The sequence below is a fragment of the Dendrobates tinctorius genome, unplaced genomic scaffold (assembly GCF_039654945.1).
Source record: "Dendrobates tinctorius isolate UK_male_01 unplaced genomic scaffold, ASM3965494v1 ptg000086l, whole genome shotgun sequence".
NCBI lineage: Eukaryota > Metazoa > Chordata > Amphibia > Anura > Dendrobatidae > Dendrobates > Dendrobates tinctorius.
In genome coordinates, this window is record NW_027361754.1 from 50,339,148 (window position 1) to 50,351,900 (window position 12,753).

At 39.2% G+C, this 12,753-nt stretch overlaps 1 protein-coding gene across 1 annotated transcript in view; it reads right to left on the bottom strand.

Moving 5' to 3' along the window:
* The window catches only part of PLCH2 (phospholipase C eta 2), an 891,775-nt gene that overhangs the window by 219,861 nt on the left and 659,161 nt on the right, over positions 1 to 12,753 (bottom strand). Inside the window, exon 6 of the mRNA XM_073585390.1 lies at positions 461 to 631. Within this exon, the coding sequence (XP_073441491.1) occupies positions 461 to 631 (171 nt within the window). The remainder of the gene's footprint in view (positions 1 to 460; positions 632 to 12,753) is intronic.

Genomic DNA, 12,753 nt, shown 5'->3' on the forward strand with positions numbered 1-12,753 from the left:
TGCTACCCTCTGGATTCAGGGTACTAGCTTTGTTCATTTTGCTACTTTTCTCTGAAATGTAGAGTAGGGGTACAACAGCAAAGATGGCAAAACAAAACATCAGATTCAGGAAAATAGTGAGAATACAGCAGGTGCAAAAAAAATTACAGATTTATTGTTTGTGAAAGATTATATTTTAAATGGATTAAAGACAAAAAAAGGATAAAAGTTTTTTTTTTTTTTTTTAATCAAGCGTAACATCATCCAGCAGTTACTCTTACATCTGTTCCCAACTTCGTTTTCTTTCCAAATTACTATTAAATTAGAGATGGAAAACAGATAGAAAGAATCTACAGGATCTGACTACAAAGTTTGTTTGTTGTCTGTTACCAGGAGTTGTACTAACAAAAATAGCATAAAATTCTATTTTATTTATACTTTTTTGTAAATTGTCAGCAAAAAAAAAAAAAAGCTTACTAACCTTTTGTTCAGCTTCTAGGAATTTTTTCAGGTCGTCTGGATCTAGGTGGTCTTTGTGGTTGCTGTATGTGAGCATCAGTAGGTAGAGATCCCTTCTTGTCGACATCATCTTGTAGAACGCACAGAACTCGTCGAAGCCCAGTGTCCCCTGGTTGTCGTCAGTATCCGCTTCCTAGGAAAAGTGAGATAAATGAAGATCATAATGTGGACAGAAAAAAAAAATTAAAAAAAAAGATAAATCTGTTGCTATAAACCCATCTTGAAAATTAGACAGAACCTGTCTACAGTCTGGAGGACGTAAGATGATAATTTGGTAATATGGCACGTGATGACTCATGCCAAAATCCTATTTCCTTGCCTAATGGGAGTCAGAAATCCATTACTTTTTTTTTCCCATGCGGTGTTTATCCCCCATGCTTTACACTGCAGCACCTTTTGCATCCATTTTTTCAGGCATAGACTATTATCTATAGCATGCACATGGTAGACTTCTAATTCCTAAATACCCATTGCCTTTTTGCCAACATAAGTTCCCATTTTTAGAGGCCACTAAATGTTACACATTGCTTTCCTGGCCTTCATGTATTTTTGACACTAGTTTGGCGGAAGAACAGAAGAAGATGAAGCATTTTGCAAGCCATTCTGATAATAATGGATGCGAGAAGATGATGAGCGGCCAGGTTTTCATTTAGGTGCCAATTTAGGGATTGCACGATTGCCAACCTAACCAGCAAAGCACGAGCCGCTGTAGGAAATGACGGGCCACGCTGGCAGGAGCGGTGCCAGGGCTCAGTAATGGAGGGGAGATGCTCCTGGATAATGAGCACACGCATGCATTCATTAATAGGTGTTTACTAGAATTGGATGCACCTCATTTCAGAAGTAAAGTACAAGGCTCTTTGTGAAATGAGGCATGGAAACGTATTATAGACGCTGACACACCGGATATGAACCGAGATGTGGCTGAAAATCAGGAAAAAAAAATTATCTTTTTCAACCTTTTTCTTAAAGAAACTCATTTCTTTTCATGTATAAAAATGTAACAGCGTGAATGTAAATATTCAGATTTGTATTATTTTAGATATTTCTCAGTCGGAAATAGGATAGGTTCACATATTTCTTTTTGAAGCTTTTTATGGAAATTAAAAGCTGCTTTTTACAGTACCGGTAAAAGCAGTGAAACTTTAGAAATCTCACGCACACACTTTTTTCAAAACTGAATTGGAAAGAAAAATTTTATTATTTTTTTGCAGCGTGTCAAGTCTCTCCAATTTTCTTTTCACTATACAAAGCTATGAAAAGTGCAAAAACGCTGCAAAAAAAATGCTTCTGTTTTTTTGCTGGACTAAACTATTAAACATGTACAGTAGCCAAATAACACAATCTGCACCAAAACCATCTTCTCTTATCTCTGGAGGCAGATTCTTGGGGAGATCTATGCCCGGCCCATAGATCTTAACAGCTCATTTTATTATGAAAAACATGGATTTCTCTGGAATAAGACATCAGATCGCAGATATCAAGGTATCATTTTATTCAGTTTCCTGTGACCTATATGTCCATATAGATAGTGTACGAGGGTTTATCCTACTGACAGATGCCCTATACGTCACATCTGCTTAGCTGAGGATTGTGATGATGCATTTCCTGAACGGAAAAAGTAGCTCCGCTACGTAGATATATGTTCCCAGTACAGAGACTGGAAAATCGTAAGTGTAAGTTTGGTGATAGGTCGAAAGTGTTTGGTGATAGGTGAATGACTTGGAACAAGTGCCCATCTATATATCACTTTTCCAGGAAATTATAGACAAATATGCAGAGATGATTTTATACCAGGTTTCCGCGGGATATATAGAAACATACATATATATTTTTAATAGGTACATTGCTATATTCTTTTCATTTTCTTAGAATATATCCTCCCAGCCTTCTGAAGTTTGCAGTTCTGGCTAAAGAAAAGGATATCTCAAACATGAGCACTGCATCAAAATGCATGGTGTGAGCCGGGCTTAAAGTTCTTCTAAAGGAACAACGGGATAATCCTGGAGCCCGGTTCGCAATGCTTTAACACTTTTTTTTTAGCTAAAATTGGAAAAACTACTGTAGCCCAAAAAATAGGAGATGCTAACAAAACTTTCAATCATGCATTTGCCTTCGCTAAAAACTTTGACTTAAAATAATAAAAAAAAAGCTGCATAAAATAAACCCCCTGCCCCCAGAAATGAGGCATCCAATAGTCTATAACAGATGGACCATTTCACAATGGGTTCTTGAGTAAGCCATTTTAAAGCCTATCAATATCCCCATTTTACAATGCAAACAGTATACATTATTAAACCGCTCTATTAGACCTTATGGCAAGGGTGTACTTCCTTAGAAAGCCAATATCAGAATGGCTGTAAAAATCAAAAGCTTTCTAGGAGTCCAACAAAAGAGTGAGTCCAAGTGTTTTGAGTGGTCATCCAGCTAGCATGACTGAGCTGTAAATTGTACTAAGCGCTGAGTGGACTCAGCAGGGAGGAGGGACCCCGAGGAGCTGTCAATCTGACGAGGTTGACAAAGATTGAAAATCCAGGTAAGCACTGCTGTACAATCATTTACAGTCTTTAATGTTGTAGGTAGGTATAAAAGTCCATGGGGTTCAAACTATAGCCATACCAAGTTGATCAATAGAAAGGCAAGAATTCCATGAGGCAGATGTGAATTGCCCCATTTTAGGGGAAAAATTCCTTCCCGACTCTATATACAACAATCAGACAACTTCCCTTAATCAATGTCCCATCACAGAATTTTGGAAAGTTTAAACTCAGTAAGTACAGCAGTCTTGTCAGGTCTACAAGCATCTCATTTCATAATGAAAAATCTTATGACACATTGGCGTTAAAGGGATATTATATTTCCCATTGATGAGCTACTCTTATGACATGCCATCTTCTGTGTAGGATTAATGAATGGGCTTACCCCCCTGGGACCGCCACCGATAAAACCAGTAGGGGCAGTGTTTCTTTTTGGAGAATCAACATATGCCCATACTAAGCTACATTTTAACACCCAGCCCCATAAGTATGGATATTACTGGGACAGGTTGATGGGCTCCTGTAGCCATTTACTGATCCCCAATCCCCCTCCTTTTGCCGACTTTCTTTTACTTGCACGCCTTTATTATCAGTTGTAAATCTATGTAGTTATTGCTGTAAAATGTCTTCCTATATTACAAAGCGCAGGATGTTCTACGGCTGCAAATAATAAAGAACAAAAATGACACTAATCGGAACATCAATGGATGCTTCATTGTTTCTTCCCAGGTAATAAATGCAGGATTATTCCATTATACAAAGTATTCACATGATGAACATTTTATGAATCCCTCTTAATAAATGCTTCCGAGGAGCAGCAATGTTTCCTGCTCCGACTATATTGAATCAGCATGTGTTCCAGCATTAGGTGCGGAAAAGGTTTATGATATGGAGATTTTTGTCTTGGAGATATGGGATCAAGATGGGGCTCCGTAATCATTAACAGGCGCTTATTCAATTTTACCCTACACTACTCCAAAGTTAATAAGCAGAAAGGGAGCGCAGTAATGTGCTAAATTACGGTGGGTGGCATCCGAACAGTATGTGACTGCGGGGCGGAATGTGTAGGTATGTAGTAATCAGAGTCACAGTAGGATAATATGTGCAGCTGACAATGTGTCATATGCATCTTTTGTCTCTAAAAAGAATCATTTCTCTAAAGAAAAGATGCATAAATGTCTGATAGATGGAGGCCCTATCACCAGCTTGGAATGGAAAGATGTCCACGTGTGCATGGCTCTTTCCATTCATACACCCTACAATGCAACCATTGGCAAAGTAATAAGTCCTAATGCAATGTCAAAATAATACTGGTGTCAGAGGAAAATTCAAATCCATAAAACATTTCAAAAAAGGAGAAGAGCTGACACTTCAACCTCCATTGAAGTTGGATTACACATTAAACATGTGGGACTAATTATAGTTAGAGATAAAGACAAATTATAACTAAGGAAGAAAGGGAGAAGATCTCACACATCATCTGAATTGAAGTGGATGCCTCCTCCCAAAGTATATTTTCCTTAAAATAGGAAAATATACTTTGGGAACCAGCTACCAAAATGGGGATTCGTTTACACAGAGGCATAAGCTTCCTTTCATAAAGAAGCTTCATAGACATTTTTTCTCTGGTGTCCAGATAGGAATATTAGGGTTTTGCCTTGACCAGTATTTATGTAGTTCGGCCCATGAGAATTTTATGATATCCCCAACTTACAGGATATCTTTGCATCTTCACCCCTGGAGGTCCTATGTGGTAGATATTGATTTTACATTTACATAACGATCAAACATGACGACATAATGCTTTCACTCATATCACTGTAAGGCCTTTCTAACCCCTCCAACGGTCTGATGGATGAGGCTATCCAGGTCATGTTTGATCGTTATGTAAATGTAAAATCAATATCTACCACCTACGTGGGCATAACCTTGAGCTAATAAAAAGCAGTATTTGGGTTTGGGTCTTTTGGAAGTTATAGTTTGCTGTGAAGGTGGTATATAAAATGTAATAGCTCTGTTCTTCTTGCTCTTGTAAACCACACCCCTGAAGCCATATGCTACCTGTAACGGGTGTCCAATCTGTTGGCATAAATGATTGGTGGTGGCAGCTAGTGGCTTTTCTTTTTTTTTGTGGAGTTGGCAGTTACCGTACAGGAGTATGTATAAGTGTATATTTAATATAAAACTTGTTGGCAATTCTATGAAGGTAGGTCCCATTCAGCATGAAATTTGTCAGTTTATTTCTTGCAAAACCTCATTTGTAGTATATATTCTTTTCTGTCCGTGTGTTTTTTTCTATATAGGTAAAACAATTCGTCCCCTTTACGTTAGGTTTAGAGAGCATTTTCATTTCATTTCATCTGGCAAAGGAGAACCCCGTTTGATCAGCCACATTAGAGAATTCCATGGTGGTAAGGCAGAATCGCTGCGGTTTGGGGGTTTAGAAAGGGTTAGTCCTCCCAGTCAGGGAGGCAATCATCGCAGGCTCCTTCTGCAAAGAGAAGCTAGATGGATACTGCGGTCCAATGCAACAGGTGCATTGGGCTTGAATGAAAGGGTGGACATGTCCATTTTTCTCTGAATTTACTGTAGTAATTTGTGCTCCTTAAGATTTATAAGTTTTGCTTTTAACTGTGTTGTGGTGTAGTGACCACTGTGTCCACTAGGGGGTGCTGTATGGATGTCCCAGGAGAGTGGATAAATGGCAAGATACAGAATGATCGTTATGTATCTCAAGGCGGGTGGCCTTGAGATGGAGATTTGTGTGTGTGTTAATCAGCAGTGATATTGCTGAGGTGCTGGTTCTATGTGTCAGGGACTAGTTGCCTACAAACCCACCCGGGGGGTGTGTTTAATAACGCTATTGTAAATGTGTGTAAATACTTGAAGGACCTGTGATGAGGTCAGAGGCATGTGACCCGGTGGGCGTGGTTATGAATCATATAATGTGGCCAGGGTGAGTCACATGGGGTGAATGCTGGGACCCGATTGGTCCAGTGTGGAAGATCCCGTCTGAGTGAGATGGGGCTGCCTTCTCACAGCAAGTGAACGCTGTGTTAATGACTGCACGTGCCTGGGAGTTCCCTGGAGAGCATGGACGTCTGCCGCATGATGGTGAAGGAACTTCTGTGGGTTTATGCTGTTAAATAAACCACATGGACTATGGTGTTGTATGGAAAACCTGTGCCGGATCTGATTTTGTGGCTGCTGAGCGAGTATCCCCTACTTGAATGGCAGCGCTACCTCACAGTGCATATGTTGATTTTAATGTTCTATGCATTCACTCTGGTAAGTAAAAGTGTTATTAATGTCGGCTGTCAGGAAGCGGTGCCCCATAGGTGTGTGGTTATAGGCACCTTTCTCCTGCTGCTTGCCATTAGGACCCGTTGAAGTGCAGGAGCGCGAAACAGCTGTCGTCCGCACTCTCTGCATTGCTCCCGAGCCCATGCATTTTTATCCATGAAATAAAGACTTCTACTTTTGGTAACGGTGAGTGCCATCCTTTTTTCTTTCATTGTGCCATTGGATTTTGTTATATTTCTTCAGGATTGAGCATCCGTTCCTTGGGGTATGTGGCGTTCATATAGTCTGTGAAGGGTCTCTTTAGATTTGACCACGGTGGTGCAGCGGTGCCGAATTGGTTTCTCTTTTTTGGACTAGATTTAATATATAGCTCTGGCAAAAATTAAGAAACCACCACGTCAAAACCCTGTCATGGGCAGCCCATTCTCCAGACCTTACTCCATTGAAAACCTCTGAAGTGTAATCAAGAGGAGGATGGATAGTCACAAGCCATCAAACAAAGTAGAACTGCAAAAATTTTTGTGCAACAAGCAGTGTGAAAGACTGGTGGAAAGCATGACAAGATGCATGAAAGCTGTGATTAAAAATCATGGTTATTCCACAAAATATTGATTTCAGAACTCTTCCTGAGTTAAAACATTAGTATTGTTGTTTCCAAATGATTATGAACTTGTTTTCTTTGCATTTTTTGAGGTCTGAAAGCACGTTTTTTTTTTTTTTTTTAATTCTGACCATTTTTCTTTGTCAGAAAAAAATACAAAATGTATTTCTTGGAAATTCGGAGACATGTCAGCAGTTTATAGACTAAAAGAACAAATTACATTTTACTCAAAAATATAACTATAAAAAGAAAAATCAGAAAAACTGAACATTTGAAAGTGGTCTCTTAATTTTTTAACAGAGCTGTATGTATATATTGGATTCAGAGGTGTATATACCATACGCACAATGTGAGTTCCCAAATAACCAGCCTAGTAGTGGAAACAGCCGCGTCCTCATCCCATCACACGTCAGTTAATTGCATAATTGTCCTGACGATTGGAGGCAGCGGAGTTGCGTTCCGTGACAAACTGGGGGCAGCGGCGAAATCTGGATGATCTCTCAGGTGTCATCTGTGACAAAGTGGTAACAATGGTGGGATCTGCGAGCCACCCCTTGGCTGTGTATTTAAATATTCGGGACAAATATTAATCAAAATGCAGCACTAAATTTCATTTCAATGCAAATTAAAAGCACCAAAATAAGTCCATGTGGACATTAGAAACAAAAGACAAACCAGAGCCACAATTTAGTAGTTCTGAAAATTGCCAAGTAAGGCTATGTTCACACGCAGCCTTGTTTCAGCAGAAAATAAGCTTTGTTTTACAGTACCAGTGAAAGCTCAGATTTCAGAAATCTCATGCACGCGCTCGTTTTTCTGACAGAGTTTGAGAGCTGCATTGTTTTTTTAAATCTGTGAGTCAATTTTTTCACACCCATAGAAAGCAATGAGAAAGTGCAAAAGTTTTCTATTGTTTTTGGTGAATAGGGCTATGTTCACATGTTGCGTTTTTGAAGTTTTATCCTACAGGAAAAACCTGCTCTCATGGCAGTAAAAAAAAAAAAAAAAGAAAAAAAAAGCGGCTTACAAAAAGCAAATGTTCGTGTGTTTTTGCTGCGGATTAGAAGTTTAAGAAAGTTAACTTAATTTATCAAAAAACAAGGAAAAACACAGATTGCTTTCGTTTTTTGCAGCTTTTTTCATTCCCATTGCTTTCTATGGTGAAAAACCCTACAAAAATGCTGAAAGAAGTGACATGCTGCAGTTTAAAAAAAAAAAAAAAAAAAAAAAAAAAAAAAAGTACCGTGTGAACGTAGCCTAATACTGTAAAACATGTGCTATACAGAAATCACACATGTAATTGACAACAACAACAAAAAAAAAAAGAACAAAAATGCAACAAAACCAGTATTTTTAACGCAACGTTTTACTGTCAACAGAGCAGGTTTTGGCAGGAAATAAAAAAAAAATGCAGAAAAAACGCAACATGTGAACATAACGTAAATGTGCCATAAATGTCCAACATGGAAACACCCTATTAAGAAGTGTGTACATATTGCTGGGATAGGCCACTCCTTCATTTTTGGGGAGAATTTGACTTTCTAGTCTCTGACAAACCTTAGATTGAGCCATTGATTTCAACACTGAAGTTGAAATCCCAACACTTTATTTTTGAGGATCAGTGATGGTCCTGGTGGATGATATGCCATTACCTTTAATGGTAAGAATCCCTTTAAGTGACAGCCAGCAGAGATCTTTACAATTATGCAGATTTTCTATGTTCAATGATTAAGTTTAAAATCAATTGTAGAACACTTTGTAGAGTGCGCAAATGTGCATTGCTTCATTAAATAAAAAGCTAAATTTTTGTAACCAGCCCCAGGGTTCTAGAGTAAAACAAAAGGAAAGAGCTCTGATCCTCATCACAGGAGAGGAAATACCTTCAGAAGTATTTTGAGCGAACGTGCTGGGATAAGGTGTTATCTGAACATGCTCGGGTGCTAAAAGAGCGTCTTTCACGTGCTCGAAAAATATGCTCGAGTCCCCGTGGCTGCATGTCTAGCGGCTGTTTCACAGCTACAACACATGAAGGTACTGCCTAACAGCCATGAGACATGCAGCCGTGGGGACTCGAACATAGTTAACGAGCAGGCCGAAGACACTTGGTTAGCACCCGAGCATACTCAGATAACACCTTATCTGAGCACGTTCGCTCATCACTAATTACTATCTGTTGGCAAGGACGAGATTGACAAGGCACAGCAGAATAAATGACAGGGAAAATGAAAGTTAATATTTGCTCAAAATCCATATACATTTTTTTCCCCGCTGCTGAGAACTAAATTGATGGTTGTGCTCAGACATGACAAAAACTTCACAAAAGCCATTGCTATCAGGTGAAGCACAGTTATGAAATTATGGCCTTCTTACATAGGACTGCAGGTTGATTGTATTGAAGGGTGATCATGATGTGCAAAGTATAAAACCCCAACATGCATGATTATGCAAGTACATAATTTCACCTCTGCTAGATCTGTGCATTTGAAAAAGAATCTCCTTTAAAAACAGTATACTTTACTTTAATCAAAGCCTTTAAAAAAACACCTAACCCAGTGTAGAGAGGTAAATATATATAAACCATAAGATACACAAAATATGACCAAGAAACCTGCCTGCCACAACCCTACAATGACCTAATCTTTCTCCTTCCTTGCCGTGGAGGTTGGCACCCTAAGAAATGATTTTTTGGCGCCCCCACTCAACGTGGACTATCCCTCTCTCCCCTGATTCACTCTATCAATACAGGTGGGAAAACAATATAGTAAAGAAAAGAATGAATGGAATAGATCCTTATAAAATACTAATACACAATATAATCCATAGGTTATCCTTATTGGTTAGGCAGTACAGGAACACAAGCAAAAAATTGCAAAACCTGCCCGCTCAATGGCTGTCTGGCAGATCTAAATGTATACGAGTCCTACACGAAAAGCACTACAGTAACAATAAACACATATGATGAAATGGACCTTCTATATAAATTGAGGATACACCACCACCATCCCTTTGCAATAATCCTCATAGATCAGCTCTATCAGATAACATCCTAATACAGAAAATAAGCAGGTATTTTTTGGACCCAAAATCAAAGCAGAATGACTCCTTAAATGGTCCTGTACATAGAATACTGTAGCGCCAAAAAAAAGCCCAAAATACAATGGAGCTAAACATGCAATTCAGGATATCCCACAAAATCCCCTTAGAATATCCAGACTCTATATAATGGCATCATGGCACAGATGATAATATTAGAGCAAATTCAGATAGGACTTAGCATGAGTTGACGCCTCGACGCGTTTCCCCGCTCGCGCGGTTCATCAGGAGGACCAGATAACATAGATGCCATGTTGATGCTTGCCAAGGTCTCATAGAACTGTAGCCAACCCTTTTCAAGCTCTTTAAATGCAAATACAGCCTTAGTAATGCCAAAGTGACTAACATATTTGGCTATAGGTAAATTGATGGTAACTCTTCTTCACTGCAGTTTTATCATATACTGTATGCACAGCATAATTAGGAGTTTTGGAGCTTTTCCCCCCATTTTTATTATCAAGCTGACAGATCCTCTCACTAAATGGCTCAGGTTGCTGCATTCCCTGCCTTGGATTTTATACAGGCTTTATTACACTATGTGATGTGATGGCTGCATGGCATAATTGGGAAGCCCACCCAGTTCCACCTGAAGTCAAGTGAGCCTTCTCTGACTGATGCCATCTTCCTCAGTGTGCAAAATAGCAGTGAGCATTTTTAGAAATGTTTGCAAATTGTTATAATTTGCTGGACCTAAAATGTCCAACAAATTCAACAGGATTTTCGTCATCAAATCAAACTCATTTACTTATCTCTATTGATCAGTGAAACAAGTTTTCAGCACTATGGACTGAGACTGTACAGATTAAGAGGAACAGCATTTATGACTTCTACCATGGCCTTGAAAGTAGATGACCATCGTGTACATCATTCACAGACCTTGTACTACTATGTACAGACAGCTACATGGCTTGTAAAAGGGATAACATCCTACAATGCCTTAAGTAAGCCATGCAGGAAACTATAACGCTATAGTAGCTTTGACAAGACCAGGTCTACCAGAGAATCTGCTACCAAACTATTCCCAAACATCTGCATAATTTCGAAGTTCACGCATGTCTATAGAAAACCTACACAATATAAGGCCTAGTTCACATATATCAGTGCACAATTGTGCTGGATTTTCCATTTAAGTCAACAAAAATTGGGATTGAAACAACCTAAGAACCTCCAATGAGGTGAATGTAGTCACGTTGGACTCAGTTTGGCCTGTTCCAGTGGTGTCCATCTGTTTTCTGGATGGACAAAGGGGCGAACATATCATTGGTGCAACCTGTGCATCCGCACAGGGGCCCAAAAAAATAAGGGGGTCCATTTAACCTTCAAAACACTTGAAAACAATTGAACATGAACTTGCTAGTTAAAAAAATACGGTGCAGTCTATGGACATGTTTAAAGCAGCAGCATTTGATCAAAATGACATTTATGTTTGTGGGAACTATGTTATTAATGTAATTTCTGCTTATCACGAGCTTAGAGTCCAGTGGGTGGTCCTAATCAGCGACTCATCTCTTTTCCTTTATGAGTGCATACAGAAATCACCAATCACTAATTAGGACAATATGAAGGAAACATTCACACGTTGCAACAATGGAGAACCATGTTGCTGCAATTATAAAAATTTTCAGCAAAACTTATAGGATTGCCGTAGTATCATGTGAACGCAGCCCAACTGCAAAGCACCAGAATGAGCAGAGTTTAACATGGAATAACACAAGTCATAATGAAAAGAGAGGAGCGAATCTTTTGAAATCTGAATTTGCAAGCGTTAATTAATTTTTGCCAAAATTTTGATTCATGAATCAATTTACTTTAAATCACAAACTGCAAAGCTTCCAATTGCCAACAAAAGACATCTATAACACTCTGAGGTCTACTATGGCTGCTTCTAATTAATTTCAAGCTCTTTAAAGAAGTTGTCCACTACTTGGGCAACTTAATCTCATACCTCTCACTTGGCCCTGATAGCATAATAAAGCTTATACTCAACTCTCGCGTTGGTACCATTCCCGCAGGGTAGACACGCGCTCTCTCCGGGATTCTTGTCCGGTGTTGTGACACGTGATGCCAATCGGTACTGACCTCACTGTTTCCGCCTTTGAACAAATCGAACATGAAGAGGAAACCAGGGATCAGCTGCAGCCTAAACTTCCTCTTCATGTTCGATTTGTCCGAAGGCGGAGACAGTCTTAGTAGACCAATGTAATTAGAGTAGAGGGGGGTCTGCAATACCAAGACAGGTTATGACACCTGGGGTTATTTAGTTTGGAAAAAAGAAGGCTTAGGGGTGATCTTATTACAATGTAAAAATACATGCGGGGACAGTACAAAGACCTTTCTAATGACCTTTTTACTCTTAGACCTGTGACAGGGACAAGGGGCATCTTCTACGTCTGGAGGAAAGAAGGTTTAAGCATACGCACAGACGCGGACTCTTTACTGTAAGAGCAGTGAGACTATGAAACTCTCTGCCATATGATGTTGTAATGAGTGATTCCCTACTAAAATTTAAGAAGGGACTGGATGCCTTTCTTAAAAAGTAAAATATTACAGGTTATATATACTAGATTCCTTGATAGGGCATTGATCCAGGGAAGTAGTCTGATTGCTGTATGTGGAGTCGGGAAGGAAATTTTTCCCCCAATGTGGAGCTTAGTGTTTGCTGCATGAGGTTTTTTTCTGCCTTCCTCTGGATCAACATGTTAGGCTATGGGTTGAACTACA